We start from the raw sequence: 21,838 nt of genomic DNA, 5'->3' as shown, positions 1-21,838 counted from the left end.
TAATAGAGCTGTTTGTGTTAGTTCCATATAGTCAAATAACTTACATTATTATTTATGGGATAGCATTAAGGTTGTTGCTTAATAAAATGTGGTCTAAGCAAAACTCGATTATTTTGATTAAGTAGAAGAGCTCCAGTCCTTTTGGTACCCGTCCTTTTAGCTGAGTCATCATAGGCAGGTTATTTAACCTCCCTTGCCTCAGTTTCCTCATCAGCAATACTTCCATACATTTATTGTGAGAATGAAATGAAGAAGGAGCTAAGTATATGTTTGCACTTAATACTTACCAGATGGACTGAAGGAAGCCCTCAAGAAGGCAATGAACTTTATATAATCTATTCAAACCCAATCCATTCTGCTCTTTGTTGCCCGCTCATTCATTCAGCAAATATCTGTGGAAGGTCTGTGGCTCAGCAGGTGAAGAATTTACCTGCAATATAGGAGACACAGGAGAAGCGAGTTTGATCCCCGGGTTGGGAAGATCCCCTGGAGGAGGAAATGGCAACCCACTCCAATATTCTTGCCTGGAGAATTCGATGGGCAGAGGAGCCTGGTGGGCTATAGTCGAAAGGGTCACAAAGGAGAGTTGGACACGACTAAGCAAACAAGCACATAACCTGTGCCTGATACTGACCCAGGGATACAGTGATAAGCAGACACAGTTTCTGCCCACTTGGAGTATATAATCCGGTGAGGACACAGACATCAGTTGGATATCACGCACTTAAAATTGCACTTCGGCTTAGTCCTTGAAGGAGAGGTACACGGTGTGAGTGTATATTAAGGAGATTTGAATATACAGATATTCTCCTGTCAGAGAAGTCACACTTTCCCAAGAGTGACTTAGCTGGCATCTGAAGGATAAGTCAAGCCATCAGAGAGAAGGGAAGGAACAGCTGGTGCAAAGGCCCCTTGACTGAGGAAGAAAAGGCGAGTGTGTGCGTTGTCGGCAGAGCTGGGGAATGTGGTGCCAGACCTGGTATGTTAGAGGAGACGCATGGCCAAACTAAGAAGGTTTTCCTGTATTAGAGTCATTGTTGTTTACTGGGGCGGGTGGGTGGATGAGATCAGATTATTGTTTTGAAGAGATTGTCTGCTTGCAGGGTGGAAACTGAATTAGAAGAGAGAGCCAGCATGGATGTGAGTGAGCTGATGAGAAGGCTATGGCAGTGGTCCAGGCAGGGGTTTTTGGAAGCTTAGACCTAAGTGACGTTAGAAGAAATGGAGCAAAGTGGATGGCCTGATTCCATGGATGTTTAGGAAGGCATATGGGAAGACTTGATATGGTGTTTGCTCTGGCAGGTGAGGGGAGGCGCTGCCCAGGGTGGTCTTTTGGATTCTAGTTTGTGTATTTTGGTGGAAGGTTGACTTTCACTCAGACAGGGAAAGCAGAAGAGGTCATATATGGTGGAAGGAGAGGATTATGAATCTGCTATGGGATTTGTTAAGTCCAGGAGAAGGCAGGAAGTTGTAGAACTCAAGAGAGGTGTGGGCTGGAGCCCTAAATGCATCAGCTTATGGATGCCTGGAGCTTTAGGAGGGAGGGAGGGAAGGCACGTTCAGGTTTCCAGTTACTTTCCATACTTTCTAATTTTATGCTGGCTGACCTTGTCCTAGAGAAGAAGGGGCTCTTGAGAAGGACTTTGGATGAAGTGATAGGGTCCTTCCAGCAGAGTTCTTGCCTCCCTGTGTGGGAGCAGCTGGGCATGAGGAATCTTTGGGGACCCTCTGTGGACTGGACTCTTTCCTCTCTCCACTTCCATTCTTTTTCCCAGAAGGCTTCGCACTTGCCATCTGAACCAGCTGGGAGGAGTTTGGAGGCTGGCTCCACAGATTAGCTCATTTGTCTGGATATTATCTGTGGATAATTGGGAATTGGTTTGAACATCAGTAACAATAAACTAATCATGACTCTCTCAAGCTGCTTGTTTTCTTCCTTTGGAGATTTGTAGATTTCCTCCTAGGGTGTCTGTCTCTGTCTCTTGTCTCCCTTTCTCTGAACTGTGGCTGTGTCAGCTAAGGGTTGAAGGTAAATTTGAGGGTGAGGGGAGAGATCCAGAGAAAGACACAGACTAGGACCAGGCGAGTGGGCCACATGCTGCTTGCGGGTTGGTCTGTTTATCTGTCAGCTTGTCATGAGCTTATTTTCAAAAACCCAACTTTCTTTTCTGCTGGGGATTGGTATCCTGAACGACAGGTGGTAATAGGAACCAGTGTTCACAGTTTACTGCTTCCTTGGCTACAGATAGATGCTGAGTGTAGGCAACTGGGGCCCCCTTGTGGCTGGATCTGGTTATTCACTTTTGCTTGGCTTGCTGGTCAGTGTGGAGGGGGGCGGTGGGCAGAGATGGCAAAAGGAAAGTTTAGCTCTCACTCAACACCTTTTGTGGACTTTGCTATTGCTGTGGGTTTCATGATGGTCCCCAGCCGCTGCTACTCAGCTGCTTGGGCCCTCTGAAGCCAAATTCAGCCTTCTTGAGGTGTTGTGACTGTGAACCTGAACCCGGAAGCCCTCTCTCCATGTTCTCTAGCAAATTTGGGCTTCTTGGGCTACTTCTTATGAGGAACCTACCACAGACCTCTCTGCAGTATGGAAAACGGGTGAGAAGTGCCAGAAGTAGTTGTTTGTGTGTGTCGCTCCGGAATGGCACGCCTTTGGTTTTTTGATGTCCATTGGGTGGCACTGCAATCTTACTTTTGTTTTTATTTTTCTTTGCAGCCAAGCTCTGCTCCAGGAAGTGAAAATGTGGTGCCTCGAGAGCCGCTGGTAAGAAGCCACGATATATAGTATGAGTCTCTGTTAATTAAAATACGTAGTATGATTCTCTATTAATTAAAACACTGAGTTTAAAGAAGCCTGATGATCCTATAGTCATGCGTCAGTAGTGCCCCTGAATATAGGAGTGTAGGTGTTCTGTAGAGACCGAGCCCGTCAGCGACATCTCACTTCTGACTGCTTTTCAGGCATGCAGAGGTTAGCGAGATTCCCTCTTAGTAAAGCATGGTCTTTTCTGGAATGAGGAGCACCCATCCTTGGTCTGGTGATGCACCGTTTTATTTATTGTTAATCAGTGGGATGCCAGAAACCTATGGTGGCTGAGCTGAAGCAAGGTTGCTGGACCTGACCAAGGAGCTGAGCTGCTTGATTGTCTGAAATAGCCATTCTGTTCCTCAGAGTGAGGACACTTCAAGTGGCCTTTGGAGAACAGATAAGAGAGAGAGTTCTGTTTCTGCCTGGCCTGTAATTAGGTTTGTGATGCTCACTACCAACATTCTCTGCTTACACAATTGATAGGGAAGAGGCCTACTAAGTGCTGAAGCTAATTTTCTTTACACAGTGCATTTGCCTTGGTGGTCTTAGCCTGAGTGCCTGCCCCATTTTCTGTTTTGCATTTCAAGGCCTACTGCAAATCCTCTTGGCTGAATATTAAGCCCTGTTCTGTACTGGAAATTCCCTGGCAGTCCAGTGGTTAAGACTCTGCACTCTCATTGCTGGAGCCTGGGTTCAGTCCCTGATTGGGGAACTAAGATTCCACAGGCTGTGTGTCACAGCCAAAAAAAAAAAAAGACTTGTTCTCCAGATGAGTTTTACAGAGGGGCCAGCTTTACGTTTAACTTTGCAGAGCTTTTTCTTTTATTGAATAGTGATAGCAAGCTTAGGGATATACCACCAAGCTTTTGTTTCAGCAGGGCCTGTAGTTTTACCCGTTTTCCTTCCCTCTCCTTCTGGAGGTAGTGGGAGGAGGTGACGTGAGGCCCTTAGCTGGTATGAACAAGTCTGAATTCCGGCCTGTGCTAAGACTTTCCAAGGCAGGAGGTGAGTTGGATCTGGCTGAGCTGGAGGAAGGCTCGGGTGATGCCAGCCCTGCGGGGACTGGTGGAGAGAGTCACTGTTGCCCTGCATGTCACCTGCTCTTCCCAAGTATGGGTTACTTCCCACCACTCCCTTAGTGGCTTCATTTCTCTCTTTTGGTATTGCGTGGGCTCTTCCTTGTGGTCTTGGTGGTGTGAAAGCCAGAGGAGGCTTTGCTTGGCCAATCCCTTATGTTGGGAGCTTGTTTCCCATGGGGCCTGCCTCAGTGCCCCTCAGACTGAAGTTGTGGTTGACTTTGGACTAAAGTTCAAATTGAACACTCTAGTCCTCTTCAGTCCTTTATTCCTCAGTCTCTTTTCACATTTTTATCTACTCATTTAACTACTGATCACCAGAAGAGCAGCTGGACCATCTTTTGGGCGTTCTTTCTAGCACGGAGCCCTGAGCAGTTGGTGGCATCGCTGACTACTGGGTGCTTGGATCCCCGTGGCCCCTTCGCTCTGCTAATGTTTCTGTCCACTGTTCGTTTCCTGCTGCATTCGGCATTGCATGTTGGTTGCTTGTGTTTTTATTTCTTTCTTTTCTGGGAGGCCCTGAGCAGTCTTCAAACCCTAGTAGCCAGCGATCGTCCAGAGTTCAGACTCATTCTCTCCAGGCCAACTCCACAATTACCTTATATTTAATTAATATTTTTTCCCCTCTTTACATACTTGCTGCATAATTGCTCAGAGGAAAGAAAACACATAGCAGCAATTTATATATATATAAAAAAACAATAATTAAAAAAAAACCCCGAAATAAACTCCCATCTCATTTGGGTTGATCCTATGAGTTGGGTAATTAGGGCCCTATTAAAAGGTAGACCCTTCCTCCTTCCCCTCTTTTTTTATTAATTTTTTTATATTAAACTCCCACAGTTTCTCAGTCATGCCCTTATTGCTTTTGGCCAACCATTTGCAGCAGCCTGATTAAATGAGGGCACCAGCCGAGTTGTATGCTCTTGTGTGAGCTACTTCTGCCTCTTGGGAGAGGCGGCAGGAGGGTGCCAGGCAGAGAAGCTGCCGAGGGCCAGCAGCGGCTTTTGTGGCTGGTCAGGGGGACAGGATGAGCTGCTGCGAACTGGCAGCAGGCTAGAGAGAGTCACAGGGTGCCAGAGAGGTGATGGGGCACCCACACACAGAAAGCCCCCTAGCACTCAGCCCAAGGGCCTATCTACACCCTCACCCCTACCCCGCAGGGAGGTTCCTCAGGCTATATGTGTTAGCTGTCTCCTGGGTGCTCAGGAGGAACAGACAATTGAAGAATAAAGCTAAGCCTTCTTCCTAAGTAATTTATATATCTTATTTGGGGAAGAAAATGCATTTATTTGTTACATGCAAGACAATTAGCAAATGGCACAAGGTTGTATATAATTTTAGCAAACAGTACAAAATTGTATATAATTTGGTGCAGAATTGCCTGGCTGGGAGTATAAGAGAGCCTTCATTATTCAGAGAAGGAAGAGTTCTCTGGTGGGGTGGGGTGGGGGTGGGGTCCTTAGGGGTGGTTTTTGTGAAACTCGAGGCCAGGGCTGGAGGAATAGGATAGTCCAGTGTTGAAGGGAACACCGTGCTCAGTTATTTTTGGTTTTGTTTTTAACCAAGTGGAGTGCGTATTTTCCACAAAATTCCTAAATGGAAGCTGCCTGTTCTCTATACTAATAAGGCTAAGCTTGGGATGCTGGAGGCAAATAATCTTGTTCTTTGTCTTCAGAACTAGATGAGCACTTTGGGTAATTTTCCCCTTTATTAAAAGAGAGGCTGTACTGAGGAGTCAGCATAGTACCGGTGACGTTGTTAGGTGGGCGTGTTCAGGTGTCTGCGCTATTGCTTTGCTCTGTTTCTAGGAAAGGAGGACCTGGTTTTCATTGCTGTCCTCTCTGGACCGTAAGAGCTGGCTTGTGATTTTGAGTTGATAAGTAGGCTCATTCATGTCTGACTCTTTTGAGATCCTATGGACTGTAGCCCGCCAGGCTCCTCTGTGCATGGGATTTCCTAGGCAAGAATACTGGAGTGGGTTGACATTTCCTCCTTCGTGGGATCTTCCTGACCCAGGGATTGAACCCGAGTCGCCTGCGTTTCCTGCATTGGCAAGCGGATTCTTTACACTGCACCTCCTGGGAAGGCCTGATAGGGGTCTTGTGGTCTCTAATTGGCACACACGTGTGTACAGCGATCCCCTCTCTGGCCGCATAGTGACACTGCACGTTACCTTCTCTTGCGCCTGCAGACCTCCTCCCTCACTGAAGAACCAACCCAGCAACTCTGGCCATATTAGTGGGGTAATTGCTCTATAATGTCATGATGTCCTTGGGGTGGTGATTGGTAAACAGACTCCCCTTGATAAATTCTGTGAACTCCCCGTTGAAATTCTCTGATTGTTAATGACAGAACTCTTTGCCAGAGTTAAAATGGCTGATTACTTTTTCTTTACACTTTGTTCACTGAGCTTTGCCTTCCAGGACAAGCTCCAGAGTACTGACCTCTAGCTTCTCCCAGACGTGCTCAAAACCTGTAAATTTCCTGCAGACCTGGGTTTTCTCATCACCTATGTGGGCACATGCTCAAGCCGTCGCAGAGGCTCTGGGCTGGTCCCCACACTGCTCTGCGAGGATCAAGTGCTCCTGCCTGGTTGATAAACCTTTAAGAATGGCCGGACGATTGTCTGCATAGAGTTCCTTCCTTGCTTTGATACAGAAACAGGGGTTAAGTAGTCTCCTTAGAGTCCTTCCAGTCATACAAGTTGAGGGTATTTGAAGCAGCTGTCAATATGGTTTCATTTACGGTCTGCTCACTCTTTTCAGTACAAGTTCCTCAGCGTTCAGTACAGTTGCTTATGTACTTTATATAATGCTTATGGATCTGGGCTAAACTAGAATTTCAGCATTTTGCTCTTTGAAACCAACTTATTTCTAATGGGTGAGTCTTCTGCCATCTTCTCTTCCTCTGACCTGTAGGTATAGGTTTTGTTTTTGTTTCTGTCCTTTTTCTGCATCCCTCTACCAAAATAACCTCACACAACACCTAATGTTCCTTTATAAATGATGATGGTAATTCTACTTTATTACCTTCCCTGTTGCTGCTGCTAAGTCGCTTCAGTCGTGTCCGACTCTGTGCGACACCATAGACGGCAGCCTACCAGGCTCCTCCGTCCATGGGATTTTCCAGGCAAGAGTACTGGAGTGGGGTGCCATTGACTTCTTGTATCACCTTCCCTAGGATTAATGCTTTTTGGTATGCTGAATTCTCCCCCCCCTTTTTTTTAACCTTACATCCCCATGACTTAATTATTCTATAACTGGAATTTTGCTCCTGTTGATTGTTTTCACCCATTCCCCTCACCTTCCTCTGAGTTCTGTTTTTTAATTTTAATTTTTTAGGCTCCACATATCTGAAGTACATTAAGTATCGTGTCTCCGCAAATTTCTCCTGGAGGCTAAGAAAGAGCCTTGCCTGGGGTGAAGGGGTTGGGTGGGTGGTTCATTTGTTTGATCTCCACCCTTCTTGGGGAGCTCTTTTACCTCATACCTAGACACCTAAGATTTTCTCTTTGGTTTTTAAGTCAGTTAACCAGAGGCTGGCAATCAAAAGGCTTTTAAGGGACTTCCCTGGTGGTACAGTAGTTAAGACTCTGTGCTTCTACTGCGGGGGGTGGGGGTGAAGGGGGAAAGGATTTGATCCCTTGTTGGGGAACTAAGGTCCCACATGCCGTGTGATGTGGCCAAAAAGTAAAATCTAAAAAATCTCGATGAATTCAGGGAGCTCCTCTTTAGGAGAAGAGCTGTGGCCGGTCGCCTGTCTCCTGGAAACCTCTCACACGTACCTCTGGCACAGTCTCCTCCGCATTTGTATCTTTTGTGGTTCAAATACTTAGGTAAACTTGTTAGTGGGCTCACGGTGGGTAGGTGATTCTCATGTTTTTCCCCCACCAAAACATTTCTGAAAGATGATATTCACATGCCCAGTGCATTTCTTTGTGTATACTCATGTGAAGTAATGTGTGTATGTGTGTGTGTATGTATAGAACATATGGTACACATATATTTATTTTATAAAGCTCGAAGCACTTGGCAGAATAAAATTGATTTTAACATTGTATTCATGAAAGTATTTTATAAGCATGGAGTAGTGACACTAGCTACTTAGATTTTAGGAAATTGTCATTTTTCCAGGAAAAATAAATAAATATGGCAAATCTAAAGTATCAAGCATTATTATTTAAAGAGTCTGTAATGGTTCATTTCTGTGAGTGTAACAGAGTTAGGTTTGCTCAACTGAGCTGTGATTTCCATCTGTTTCCCACTCAGGGTCTACTTGGAGGCAGGTGACTGGGGATGGTGATGTAGCTGCTGCTGTTGCTGCTAAGTCGTTTCATTCGTGTCGGACTCTGTGCAACCCCATAGATGGCAGCCCACCAGGCTCCCCCGTCCGTGGGATTCTCCAGGCAAGAGTACTGGAGAAGGTTGCCATTGCCTTCTCTGATGATGTTGTAGGGATAACCCTAAATCTGCTCTATTTATTTATTTGTAAAAAGTGAGCCATCTGCTGGTTTTGGTGCTTACTGTACCACAGGCACAAGGTGCCCCTCACAGCTGCTGAAGGAAACCTGGAACCTAAATTAAATGTAAACACCCAGAGGGTGGGGCTTGTGGTACACCCCCAGCGTGTCGTGTGTCCTGACTCCAGATGTGGGGCCAGAGGTCTGGGCACTGCAGATTGGAGGAGATGTTGGCTTTCCTCCTTCCCCAATCCCCCAAAACGTTGCTCTTTAACGCTGACACCCCTTGTCAGGAGGTAGCCTGAGATTCCTGCCTGTTCTGTGGATAGGGGGAGGAAACTGATGAGAACTAAATGCTGAAATGGTTGAACCTGAGAAAAGCCTCATTCTGTCTCTGGTGGCTTCTCTCTAATCTCTAGGCTACTTACTGATTTTGAAATTACTGCCTCTTCCTGCTCCGTCCTTCCTATTACAGACGGAGGAGGTTTATTGAATAGACCAGGCGGTGCCCTTTAAGTTTTTCCCTCCTCCAGGTAAATGAAGAGGTGTGGTTTTTTTTTTTTTTTTTTCCTGTTTTAAGGTATCCTTTTGCAAATAATTATTAGATGAATCGAAACTCTTAGGAGTAATAATTAGAGAAATGGAATTTGAAGTTGGTGTTCAGCTTTGTTTATATTTTGGGTTCCTGCTTTCGTGGTAATACTTTATATTTGCTGTAGTTCCGGTAATCAGAGGCCCAACTTTTGGATAACTGAGCAGTGTCCTCCTTCCGGAGATGTGGGAACTGGCAAGCTGAGTGCACAAGTGCCTTTTTTCAGAGCCATAGTGATCGGGGAATTGGGTTTTTAATCTTGTCACCGGCCTCATTCTTTGAAAAAGGGAAAGCCGCTCGGTCTTGTCCGACTCTTTGTGACCCCATGTACTGTAGCCCATCAGGCTCTTCTGTCCATGGAATTCTCCAGGCCAGAATACTGGATTGTGTAGCTCTTCCCTTCTCCAGGGGATCTTCCCAACCCAGGTATCGAACCCAGGTCTCCTGCATGGCAGGCGGATTCTTCACCATCTGAGCCATCAGGGAAACCTCCCTTTCCTCTTGGAAACATGGTCTCAGAAGTTCCTACCCAGGCGTCACTGGGCATGGGGTGTCTAGAGCTCTTATTTGGGCAGAGTGACCTCCTGAAAATGTTTTTTTGTTTAAAATAAGTCAGTATCTTATTTAATTATTTTTGGCTGCACCGGGTCTTCATTGCTGCCCACAGGCTTTCTCTAGTTGCAGCGAGCGGTGGCTACTCTTTGTTGTGATGCACGGGCTTCTCTAGTTGTGGCTTAAGGGCTGTAGGGCTTGGACTCAGTAACTCTGGCTCATGGGCTTAGTTGCCCTGCGGCCGGCATGTGAGATCTTATTTCCCAAACCAGGTATAGAACCCGTGTCCACTGTATTGGCAGGCAGATTCTTAACCACTGGACCACCAGGGAAGTCCCTTAAAATCAGTCATTATCTTATGTGAAAGAATCTTCAGGCAAAAGCTGCTTGTACAGTGTGACCTAAAGAGGGTTATCCTGTATGACAAATTCAGCAAATCCCCAACAAACCTCCAGTTTGTGAAGCACCAGATGTCATGCTTCGGGTAGCCGTGTGCCCTGCTGTCTCCAGGATAATTTCAATTTAAAATACTCTAGCCCCTTGTCAAACCATGCAGACCAATTTGGGTTTGAAGAATCCACTCTTGTAGTTAACCAACCCCACTCTGCGCTGAGAAGCCGCGGGAAGATAAAGTGGTGCTCGGGAGAAGGACGTGCTCGCGGCCCTCCCTCCTTCCCTCCCAGCTCTCCTTTCTTTTATGGTTTGTAGTTATAACCAAGATTTATGCCTGTTGCTCCACAAATCTTCTCCCTGCCATTATGAGTTTGTCTGCACAGTCTAGAGATGGGCCGACACTGAGTGATGCTCGAGGTAAATCTGCGAGGGGCGCTCCTTGACGCCGAGTCAGCCAAGAGCCGACTCCTGGCCCCTGTGGACGGGAAGAAGACGTGCTGCCACCTTTGTGACCTCTTGCCTTGGTGACCTTGGTGGCACCGCTCTCCTGCTTGTGTTCACAGAGTCTGTGGGGTGGCACCAAGAGGGCTTTCTCTATGTCTGCTCTGGTCCAGTCGGGCCACAGCAGAGCATCTCCAGGGGCAGGGCTGCCTTTTCCAGCTTGGCGGGGAGGAGCTGCTGATAGAATCCAGCACACAGGTTAATGACTGTACACGTGTGAGTGCCCAGTCACTAAGTCATGTCCGACTCTTTGTGACCCCGTGGACTGTAGCCCTCTAGGCTTCCTGTCCATGGGATTTTCTAGACAAGAATACTGTAGTGGGTTGCCATTTCCTCCTCCATAGGATCTTCCCGGCCCAGGGGTCGAACCTGCCTTTCCCGCACTTGTAGATGGATTCTTTACCACTGGGCCACCTGGAAGCCCTGGTCATACATAGACATGGTTTAGCTTTTCCAGTTTGCTGAAAATGGGTTTACTAGACGTCTTTTTCCCCCTTTCCTCATACTTTCTATTTGCTGTATCCTTTTGTGTGTACCTTTGACTCATTTCAAATCTCTTGTGAAATGAAGTGGTGGCACCAGTAAATACGTATTTTAAGAAAAGTGTCAAGCTTGCATTAGACACCCGCTAGCGGTCACAGCGCTGGGAAGCTACGCACCAGGCCTGGGCCCTCTGGCCCGTCGCTGCCTGGTCACACCCACACCCACACCCCTTCTGCAGACCAGGAGAGAGTCAGCTTGTCTTCAATCTGTATGCCTGTTGATTTGTTAGCAAATTAGGCCATTTTATTAAATATCCTGTAAACAGGTGAAGTATAATGTGAACAGAGGGATCAACAAATATGGTGTGTTTTGTAAATATAGATGTAAAAAGAGGATTCTGTGAAAACTAAGCCAAATGTTTTGTTAAATGAAAATTGCTAAAAAGGTTGTTGTCCTTTTAGGTGTGAGTGGGGAAGATACTAAAAATCTCGAAGCATTCTGTACTTAAGTTTGCTTTGCTAATGTCTTTTAAAGGCTTGCTTTGCTTTAGAAATTGTGAAGGGTGTGTTACGGGTGAAGTTTATGCAAGAAAGACGTCTGGGAACTTCAGTCTGTGGGCCCACACTCAAAGAAAAGCTCTTGGCTTCACATCAAAAGATTAGCAAATGACTGTACGTTTGTTTATAGGTTTTAAGTTCATGTGAAATGTTGAAGGTATGTAGATAGACTCCATTTTTAATGATTCCCTGCTTTAACCGATTTTTTGATTAACTAACCTATTACTAGCTCTGATCACCGAGGCCGGAAGGACTTCTGCTCTGTGATATGCTGGCCTCTGTTGCTGGTTTCTTTGTTTTCATTATCTTGTTTCATCCTAACAAGCTGGTGAAGATCCCTCTTCCTCGGGGTACAGCGAGGAAAACAAGCCCAGGTTCCCATAGCTAGTCAGCAACAGGACTGGGGTGTAAACCCCAAGATCTTGAGCAGGCTAGGGAGCAGGCGGGCGGCGTGCCCACCTCACGGAGCCCAGAGGTGTGGGAGACTTTGGCTTTAGGCTTTTTTAGACTTTATTTTTTTTTTAGGCTTTGGCTTGTTCAGGTGCTGCCTGGTGAGTCTGCTTCTCTGAAGCCGCTGCCTTCATGCACTGTCGCTGGTTGGAGTCTTTTGTGCACATCTTAGCTGTTGAAAAGGCAGCTATTAATTTATCACAGGTGATGTGGGCCTCCTTGTGCTTGGAGGAGGCGTCTGCACCCATGTACCTCACTAATGACGGGTTACGGGATGGAGGCGAGATAATAGGATCTTTTCATCTTCTGTCTGTCGAGCAAGGTGCTGTGTCCCTGGTAGCTCCTAGGGGGCAGCAGCTGCTTGTTGTTCCCTCTCCTGCTGGCAGAGGGGAGGGTCCACAACTGAGTGCTTTGCTTTCCCTGCCACAGAAGTCAGGACACTACAGACTTCGGGATCTTCCTCTCTGGCTTTCCCTGCCCCTCAGGTAAATCCTTTATCTGGGTCTCCATCAACAGTGACAAGTCCTTCACTGTCAGTTAAGGCAGCAAAGATAAGAGATTAGAGATGTCTTCAAGAGAGTGAAATCTTTTTGTCACATCTTACTTGTTGCCATTGATAACCCATTCCAGTACTGTTTGGGTGTTTTGAAAGTTTCCCCCGTGAACACGGGTCTTTATTCTGTTGGGAACACTGCTCTCATGTGGCTGATTATCTGTTCTGCCTGTCAGCACGTCTCTTCACTTCCCCCAACCCCCCCCCACCCCCACCCGAAGCCGGGCTGACAGAGGTTTTTCTTCCATTCTCAATGACTCATTGCATAAACACATTAAAGAGGAAACTTCGGATTTGTCAATCCTTTTAGACTTTGGGGCCCACCATCCATATGGCCAACTTGTGCCTTGTTGAAATAAGAGACTGACTCCCCCATGCAGAAGCCCCAGCTCTCAGATCTTCTTCCAGTTGTGTGGCTGAAGCAAGTGATGGAAGGGGAAGGTTAGGTTGCAGGCAGAACCGGATGGTTGCAGTGCACACGGAAAAGCAAATTGGCTGCGCCGGTTCAGCCCTGTGAGGTTTATTTAGGATTAGCTAAGAATCTCAGTCCTGACTCCGCTGTGGGAGGAGCCCGTGACCCCCGCTTCCGGGCTCTTCCTTCTTGCAGACTTTCATCCGAGGAATCTGAGGACCCTGGCACGCTGGGGACCGATGGGAGCTTCCTTGCCGGCTATGAGTGCCTTTCCTCAGAGACACAGCGGGCCTCCTAACCTCACCTCTCCAGCTCACTCTCTGTTGTCTCTCTGAAAAATGGCAGTTAATAGAATCTGCTAATGAGCAGAAGTAACTAGAAATAGTGGCAGATCATTCAACAGTGGAGTGGTTTATAATTTCTGTTTATCAAATGATTGTTATTGTCATTATTGTTATTTCTGTTGGATTTTTGAGGAATTCAGCCTGGTCTCCAGAGCCTCATCTATAAGACACTTTATTTTTTTCCTTTCTCATGTCTAGAAATAACTCTATTCCAGTGAAATCCAGGTCTGTGGTCCCCCCCGCCCGGCCCCTCCCAGCTGTATTTCTCCTCTGCCTTTCCGCTCAGCTTCCATTATTCGGCGGGCTCAGGCAGGTGGGGTATCCCCGGCTGGCCAGACTGGCAGAGCTAATACCGGCTGGAGGCACGCTGCAGTGTTTGTTTTCGCAGTTCCTGGATTTGGTTTAATGTACAATTGATTTTTTTAATGTATTTAATCATTTTTTTCTTACCTCATAAGGATTAACCTGCACAAACCTCATTTTATCCTAAGTGTGGCTTTGGGAGGAAGGGAGAAGAAAATTGAGTTTCTCCAGCTTATTTTATTCTTTCACTTTTTATTTTCTGAATGGCTTTTCCTGCCGAAGCAGCTCAGTAAAATACAATGTATTTTAGTGGCCATTACTTACTCATTACTAACTGGTCTCTCCTGCTTCCCTTTGTCTGTGAACTAAATACAGGGGGCCTAACGATAATTGGTAGCTCCATCACAGACTCACCAATTATAGATCAACAGGGAGAGCAGCCCAGGGATGGTTTGTGGTTGGCACTGGCTGCCCACCTAGCACTCTTGAGTTCTCGTTCTGCATCTGTCCCAAGTCAGGCTCGACTTGGATGGGTCCTCTCCTGATTTCTTACCTTGGCTTCCCTAATTTCATCGCACAGTCTCCCCAGTTTACACATTTCAACCTCATCTCATCCCTGTGTGTGGTTTTCACATCCATGTTGTTCTTTCTTAGTTCCTGCCCCTTTGTCACATCTATAAAGTATCACTGTGGAGAGACTCCATTTCTGTTTTCTGTGTGTTTCCCTGATGTCTAGGATGGTTAGGTGGTAAGCTGCAGATAAAAGATTATCTCGAAACCAGTGGTTTTCTGTACAGTTTCGTCTGCTGAGTCCAAGTGAAGGCACGTCTTTGTGGGTACCCAGTTTAGCCCTCTTTGAGCATTTATCTGGTTTGTATTCCAGCTTATCCACTTGGCTCTGGGACAGGACAGGGAAAGTTGCGTCTTACTGTTAGGCTGCCAAGCTCTTGTGTCAGGCTGCTTGGTGCTGAAGTAGCAGAGGAACTCCTGTGATGCATGGCTGTATTTCCAAGCAGAAGACAGTTTTTGTTTGTTTGTTTCCTGGAGGTTTGGCACCTAGCCCCCTTGCTGAACCCTGCCTATCTGGGGTGGGCATATATCCGTACCCCTCAGCTCCCAGCAGAAGTAGGCACTGTACACACGTTTGTGGAGTGTGTGTGGGTGTGTCCTCACTTACGTAGGTGGTGGTGATGAGCCATGGGGCTGGGGTGCACTGTTGCTGCCTACCGGGACTCGAGGCGTGCATCGTGGCCACCAGTGCACATACACAGATGTTTAGTGTACCACCACCACGCAGGCGACATAAAGCGGGCATTTTATGAAAGGGATCATCAGAGGAAACATTATAGCTGAGACCTTTATAGCCTTTCCATTATTATGGTTTAAATCTTGACAGTCTTTATTCGCAGTGACACCGGGACCAGCAGAGACAGTGCTCACTCCCACCGCCCACCTCCCCGTGTGCACTCCCCACATCCTGCTCTGAAGCAGTGATAGGCATCGTTAAGTGTGCAGGCAGCAGGGCTGCTTTGTAGTTTGTCTAGAAACAGCTCCTTTTGACTCAGAAGTTGGAAACCAGATGACTCACCATTCTATTTGTTTTATTGCAACTGTCATTTCATAAAATGCCCTGAAACCTTTAAATGCCAAAGTCAGGTTTTTGTCTTCCTTTTCTATTTTGTTACTTCTCCTGTTATCTCTGATCTTTTCTTTCATGTCTCTCTTTTCTGCTTCCCTTTCATGATTATTTTCCCTTTCATTTCTCTCTCTCTCTCCCTCTTTCTCTCTGGAACCATCCCCCCGCCCCCGGCTCCACCGCCTTTGTAGTTGAAGTGGTCTCTGTTAACATCATGACTTCTCTTCAGGTTTACTGCTGTTGGATTTAGAGTCTCCACCCCCCCAGTTTATGTGTGTGGTTTAGAAATGGAAACATACATTGAAGTTTATAAAGCACTCACTGGCTTCAGCTCTAGAAGCTAAGTGCCACGTCAGATCATAACAGTAGCTCACTTTTTGTGATACTGCCTTTTGCAAACTTGTGGGTCTCCCCCACAGAGCCATTTCCTCCCTTGAATGGGTACCAGGCTCACAGTGTGACTGAGATCTCCAGGCTTTCCTAGGACAGCCGATAGGGTTCCTACATCAGGATGTTGATTGCAGGGAGAGGGGCCTTGATCTTATTAACCGTTTCTCTCCGGATATGGTATTTACCTGGAATTCCTGAAGTAGAGAGCACCTGCTCATTCTCACAGCTGAGGTGGGGTGTCAGGATTTAAATTTTTAAGGACTTGCACTCTCCAACCAGGACTTGTTGGCTCTTTCTCCTGGCAGTTTCTGACATTGTGGCACTCAATTGAGTCACCTGATGGATGGCAGGAGCATCACTGGGTGTTCAACACCTGGCCAGGGAAACAGGGACCCTCCATGGATCTACCCAAAGGAGGGCAGACAGATTGTAGAATTTTAATGAAGAGGGATGGGTCCCTGATGTTCATCTGCTTTGGAGCATAACTGAATCCCAGCATTTACTTCAGGAATGTTTGTGGGGATCCTGCACTGGTGTCAGTGGTTATATTCCACATTTATCAAACTCATAAGTCCTGCCGAACTAATTTTAAAAGTTTAATTCTCATTGTGAGTGGATTCTTTACCAACTGAGCTATCAGGGAAGCCCAATTTTAAAAGTAGCTAATTATAATGAAAAAGAACAACAACTTCAAATGCATAGGAATCTCTCTTAAATGTTCCTTGTTTTTCTTTTTTCTTCTTCTTTTTTTTTTAATGCCTTTGGTCTGTTTTGGCCTTCAAAGTGAGCCATCCTCTGAATTCTGTTGTGAGAAAACTCCTTTCCTACATATCTCCAAGGAAGGAGAGTATTTTCCATGCTGTGAATGGGGGAAGATACGGTATTGTTACAGTATTTAATGGATTGACGGCTGTGAGCTTCAAGCATGAGTTCTGTCTGTCTGCTGGGCAGCACTCAACATAGAATGCTGTGTTTTAACCCACTTGGCTCAATGTCTGTTTCTGACACAACCGCTTTTCATGCTGCTGGAAAACAGAAAACCACAGGCTGTTAACTCAATACTCTTCCCTTCTGGGGCTAGGGCGGGGGCACAAGGGGGTTCAAATCAAGTTACTCCCCACTGGAGAGACACATGCCCTCCTTCCAGCTGACAGTTTTGACAAGGATTCTAGAGTTCCTGGCCACTTGAATTAAACATCAGTGAGGGGTGCCCTGTGGCCCGCTTATGACCTGGGCATTTACTCCTTGGACCGGGAGCAGCCTGCCAAGTGTCTCTTGCAGGCTCCCTCTGGATTCCCTACCTATGGATGTCTTCTCCCTTCCCGGGCAGAGCCCTTTTGAGAGGAGCAGAAGGATCATTTAGTGCTCGTGGCCTGCTCATTCCTTGGCTTCTCTGCTGAGCTATCCAGCAGGGGTGCCAATTCTTCCATTTAGCTGACTATTATATAGCCCTTAAAAGGGAAGGGTTTATTTTAGCTGGCTGCTATATTGATTGCTATAGGGACGTTTCTATTTTCACTGGCTGCTATATTGACTGGGAAAAGGAAAGGGGCCGTATTGCCGGGAGCTGTCATATTGACTGTTACAGAAAAGATCTGTATTTAAGCAGTACCAGTGCACTGGGATCTCCCAGGCAGGATATTAATGCTAATTCATCCGCTCACCCCCTGCTGTGAATGTTATTTGTTTAAATCTGTAGATTCCCACAGCGCATTTATATCCTCACTAGAGTGAGCTTCGCTCCCTGTAATTATTTAACATTATATGCTGATATAAATTGTAACAGTTAAAGAATGGTAATGAGTAGCCAAAAAAGAGAAGAAGAAAAAAGAAAAGAAACAGAAAAAAAAAAAAGAAAAAAGAAAATATAGTAAAAACCTGTATAATGTGTACATGTAATTTTTGTTGTATGCATGTATGTGTGTGTTTGTGTTCGAATGACATTCGAAATGGCAGAGTCAGATTCTAAGACAGCAGTGAGGTACGTCTGCCGTCCTTTCTCCCATTCCAGGTTGATTTGTACAGTGTTGCTGCATCCACGTATTGTGCATCTGTGTGTCCATACACGTGTGCACACGTGCTCATGTCACCCACCAGAAAGAGACTGTATTGACATGTGCTCATACCATCTACGTGTGTTCCGTGCAGCAGCAAGAAATTTCTCCGTTAGCGCCTCAGCTTCCTGATGAGTAGCTGATGTTTCCTTGAGCTTCTTTGTCGGCTCAGGAGCTCCAGGCTCGAGACCCATACCCTGGGGAGCACTCAGTTGGGATTGAACTCATAGGCCATTGGGTGTCACTGTCGCTCTATTGTCTGTTGTCGAAAGAGGGCTGTTACGCTGGGGAGACTGGATTTCAAAAGAAAGGTGTTTTTCTGCCCAAGTGGAGGGTTGTTTGTTTGTTTGAGATGTTTTGCATTTTGAAACCCACGCCTCCCCTCTCTTGCCTCTTTAAAAGTAGCTGTTTTGTTGGCTGTTTCCACCATGGTAAGCTGGGCATTTTGATTTTGTTTTTGAAAATTGTGTGCTGTGTTTGAATACCACCTGGAGTACCCCAGAGGAGGACTTCCATGAGCAGAAAAGTTCCACGTTTAAAAGAAACTAAGAGGCAGCTCCACAGCATTCTGGAAACCCACTTAACGAGGAGTGAGGCCCTGGGCAAGAAGGAGGACGGCAAGTCTCCTTGCCCATCCTAAATGTGCCCTGCACCTGCAGCTTCCCGGCTGCCCGTGCTGGCTGGGTGGAGGTGGGAAGATGATGGTGAGTGAGGCGGTGGTGAGGCGCAGGCGCGTCTTCCAGCCGGCTGCTCCCGTAGCGTGGAGCTGTGCCAGGCTTCACCACAATTCATACTGTGTCAGTTTAATAAATGCACTACTTAAATTATGAAATTACAAAAGAAAAAAGAGAATGCACTTATTCAGACTCTTAATACATTAAAAATAAGGCATTAAAACTCTGACTTTTTTTTTTCTTCCAGAATCAATAATGAACAGGAAGGGTTGTAGACATTAACAGTCATGGACATTCAAACTCTTATACATAAATTATCTTAGAAAAATGCACATAAGACTTGAATAATGTAAATACATTAATGCATTTAATAATTTAAACATTAAAGCGCAAGCAGGAATTTGAGGCAGAGGCTGTTCTGAGGTAAGGGATTGGTCCTGGAGCGAGTGTGTCCTAGGATCGATGGGTGATTTCCCCTTGAGACACCCTGGAAAGAGAGTGCCTGGCTGCCTGGTGTGAGCCCCCGTGCCAAGAATCCCTGGACATTCCTGAACTCTGCTACCTGCCAGCCCCTTATTCTTGTATATTCTGACCTTCGTCCTCGATTCGGCGTTCTCTCTAGTCCTGTACTTCTAATTGTTTATTAGAAAATTAAATGCTTCCACTTCAAAGAATAGTGAACTTTGAGAAGGTCTTGGTTGGAAAACCAAACTAAATTAAAAAAATCCTTCACCAGCAGGCTCTGGCTGCTTGTGATTCGGATACACGGAAGTGGTTGGCTCCTCACAGCCAGACATGCTCTCAGCCTGGAGCTCCTCTCCAGCACTGAGGGCCCTGGATCCAGGCTGCGAAGTGATTGGAGACAGACCTAGTGGGAAAGCAGAGATGATGGAGTGTGTTAGCCTGTGGGTGCCGGGCATCACGGTGGCAGGTTGCCATGCCAGGAAGCAAGACAGGTGCCATGGAGTCAGACTCCTTGGGCAGGGGTCATGCCTCGCTTTAATCTGAGGGTTTAACCATGGGATGGACTGATGTTAACTGTTTTTCCCCCCTTGCTTACAAAATCGTATTTGCAATGGCAGAAAGTCACTGGAACATTAGAGCCCCCTTTTCTGGCAGAATGCAGAAATGGTTGAATTTCATTTTTGACACCTACACTGTAACGTGCTCTGGCAAGAATGAAGCAGCTAGGACAGTGTGACTAGGCTTCATTGATCAGCCCCAGTGCTGTTCTCCAGTGGTTTCTTAGCTTCATTTTATAGCCCAGATCATGTGTAAGAAACTGGGAAAACCTCAGACCCTATGTTCAGTTCAGTTCAGTCGCTCAGTCGTGTCCAACTCTTTGCAACCCCGTGAATCGCAGCACGCCAGGCCTCCCTGTCCATCACCAACTCCTGGAGTTCACTCAAACTCACGTCCATCGAGTCGGTGATGCCATCCAGCCATCTCATCCTCTGTCATCCCCTTCTCCTGCCCCCAATCGCTCTCAGCATCAGAGTCTTTTCCAATGAGTCAACTCTTTGCATGAGGTGGCCAAAGTACTGGAGTTTCAGCTTCAGCATCATTCCTTCCAAAGAACACCCAGGACTGATCTCTTTTAGAATGGACTGGTTGGATCTCCTAGCAGTCCAAGGGACTCTCAAGAGTCTTCTCCAACATCACAATTCAAAAGCATGAATTCTTCGGCGCTCAGCCTTCTTCACAGTCCAACTCTCACATCCACACATGACCACTGGAACCATAGCCTTGACTAGACGGACCTTTGTTGGCAAAGTAATGTTTCTGCTTTTGAATATGCCATCTAGGTTGGTCATAACTTTCCTTCCAAGGAGGAAGCGTCTTTTAATTTCATGGCTGCAATCACCATCTGCAGTGATTTTGGAGCCCAAAAAAATAAAGTCTGACACTGTTTCCACTGTTTCCCCATCTATTTCCCATGAAGTGATGGGACCAGATGCCATGATCTTCGTTTTCTGAATGTTGAGCTTTAAGCCAACTTTTTCACTCTCCTCTTTCACTTTCATCAAGAAGCTCTTTAGTTCCTCTTCACTTTCTGCCATAAGGGTGGTGTCATCTGCATATCTGAGGTTATTGATATTTCTCCCGGCAATCTTGATTCCAGCTTGTGCTTCCTTCAGCCCAGCGTTTCTCATGATGTACTCTGCATAGAAGTTAAATAAGCAGGGTGACAATGTACAGCCTTGACGTACTCCTTTTCCTATTTGGAACCAGTCTGTTGTTCCATGTCCAATTCTAACTGTTGCTTCCTGACCTATATACAGGTTTCTCAAGAGGCAGGTCAGGTGGTCTGCTATTCCCATCTCTTTCAGAATTTTCCACAGTTTATTGTGATCCACACAGTCAAAGGCTTTGGTATAGTCAATAAAGCAGAAATAGATGTTTTTCTGGAATTCTCTTGCTTTTTCGATGATCCAGCAGGTACGTAGTCCAAGAACTTTTACTCTACCAGTAGGAGTTGCGTTAAGTGTGTGCACACTCAGTTGTGTCCAACTTTTTGTGACCCCATGGACTGTAGCCTGCCAGGCTTCTCTGTCCATGGAATTTTCCATGCAAGAATACTGGAGTAGGTTGCCATTTCCTCCTTCAGGGGATTTTCCTGACCCAGGGATCGAACCCAAGTCTCTTGCTTCTCCTGCCTTGGCAGGCCGATCTTTACCACTGCACCACTGGCACCACTTTTAGGAGAGAGATGTTTGTTTGGTCAGTAAAGCAAATGTTGCCCCACTGGGTTTGTTGGGGGCTCAAGGGACCCCTGAGAAACGATTATCAGATGGTGGAGACTGAACCAAACCTGTTTTTATTATTGCCAAATGCATTGGCATCTTCTCAAATCTGGATCGCAAATCTCCTAGCTGCAGCTTTACGTGGGGTTGCCTTGATTTGACTGAGGCCTGGTCTGTTCTGGTATCTGTGGCTTTGTTTGCTACCATTTCCTGTCTTTGTTGCAGCCAAGGGCAGCCTGCTTTCCAGCAAACATGGTTATGAGCCAGCTTTTAGCCACTATCAGGAGAGCGGCTCTAGACTGTCCTGGCACATGCAGCAGGTACAAACAGTGTGGGGCTGTGCAGCCCAGAGCAGCCAGAAGGAGAGCCAGTTCTTTAAACACTACTCGTCAGGTATTGACTTAGAGAGGAGTAGTGTCAAGGGTCCGTGAGGACCGCCTGGGAACTTGAGGTCGGTACATTGTCCTTGGAATGTGTTCAGATTCTTCTACAGACCTTGTGCACAGTATCCTCAACATCACACCCCTTTTCCACCTGTTTAGCTTTAAAGAGGCGTGGCTTTTCTTACCCAGTCTTATTTCAGCTTTGGGATGCATGTCAGTTCCAGGCCTGTTGTGTTGTGTTCTTTTCTGGAGTTTTCCAAGCCCAGGCTGTTCCCTCTGTTGCTTGTCCAGCCTTGAACAATGGCAGCTGCCTGCACCCCAGGCTCTTCATCCCAGCAGAGGGAAGAGGGTGAAACCAGGGGTGCACTCTAGCTAGGAAAATCTCATTCTCTTTGGATTTTGTTGGTCACACCCAGGAAAGCTTCCTTCTCTTCCCTTACATTCAATGAGATGTTTTATGGCCTTAA

General features: G+C 46.4%; 1 protein-coding gene across 5 annotated transcripts in view; it reads left to right on the top strand.

Annotated features, from left to right (window-relative positions):
- PEX14 (peroxisomal biogenesis factor 14) overlaps positions 1 to 21,838 on the top strand; it is a 144,546-nt gene that overhangs the window by 11,518 nt on the left and 111,190 nt on the right. For 4 of the 5 annotated variants that reach the window (XM_005216951.5, XM_059875305.1, XM_059875304.1 and 1 more), the window contains one exon: positions 2,720 to 2,767. In XM_005216951.5, coding sequence (XP_005217008.1) covers positions 2,720 to 2,767 — 48 coding nt within the window. Of the gene's footprint in view, positions 1 to 2,373; positions 2,602 to 2,719; positions 2,768 to 21,838 lie in introns of those variants that run through there. The other variant, XM_015475090.3, reaches the window with a different exon arrangement.

The sequence above is a fragment of the Bos taurus genome, chromosome 16 (genome assembly GCF_002263795.3).
Source record: "Bos taurus isolate L1 Dominette 01449 registration number 42190680 breed Hereford chromosome 16, ARS-UCD2.0, whole genome shotgun sequence".
Lineage (NCBI taxonomy): Eukaryota > Metazoa > Chordata > Mammalia > Artiodactyla > Bovidae > Bos > Bos taurus.
Note: the sequence above shows the minus strand (reverse complement) of the source record. Positions and strands in the feature narration are given on the sequence as shown.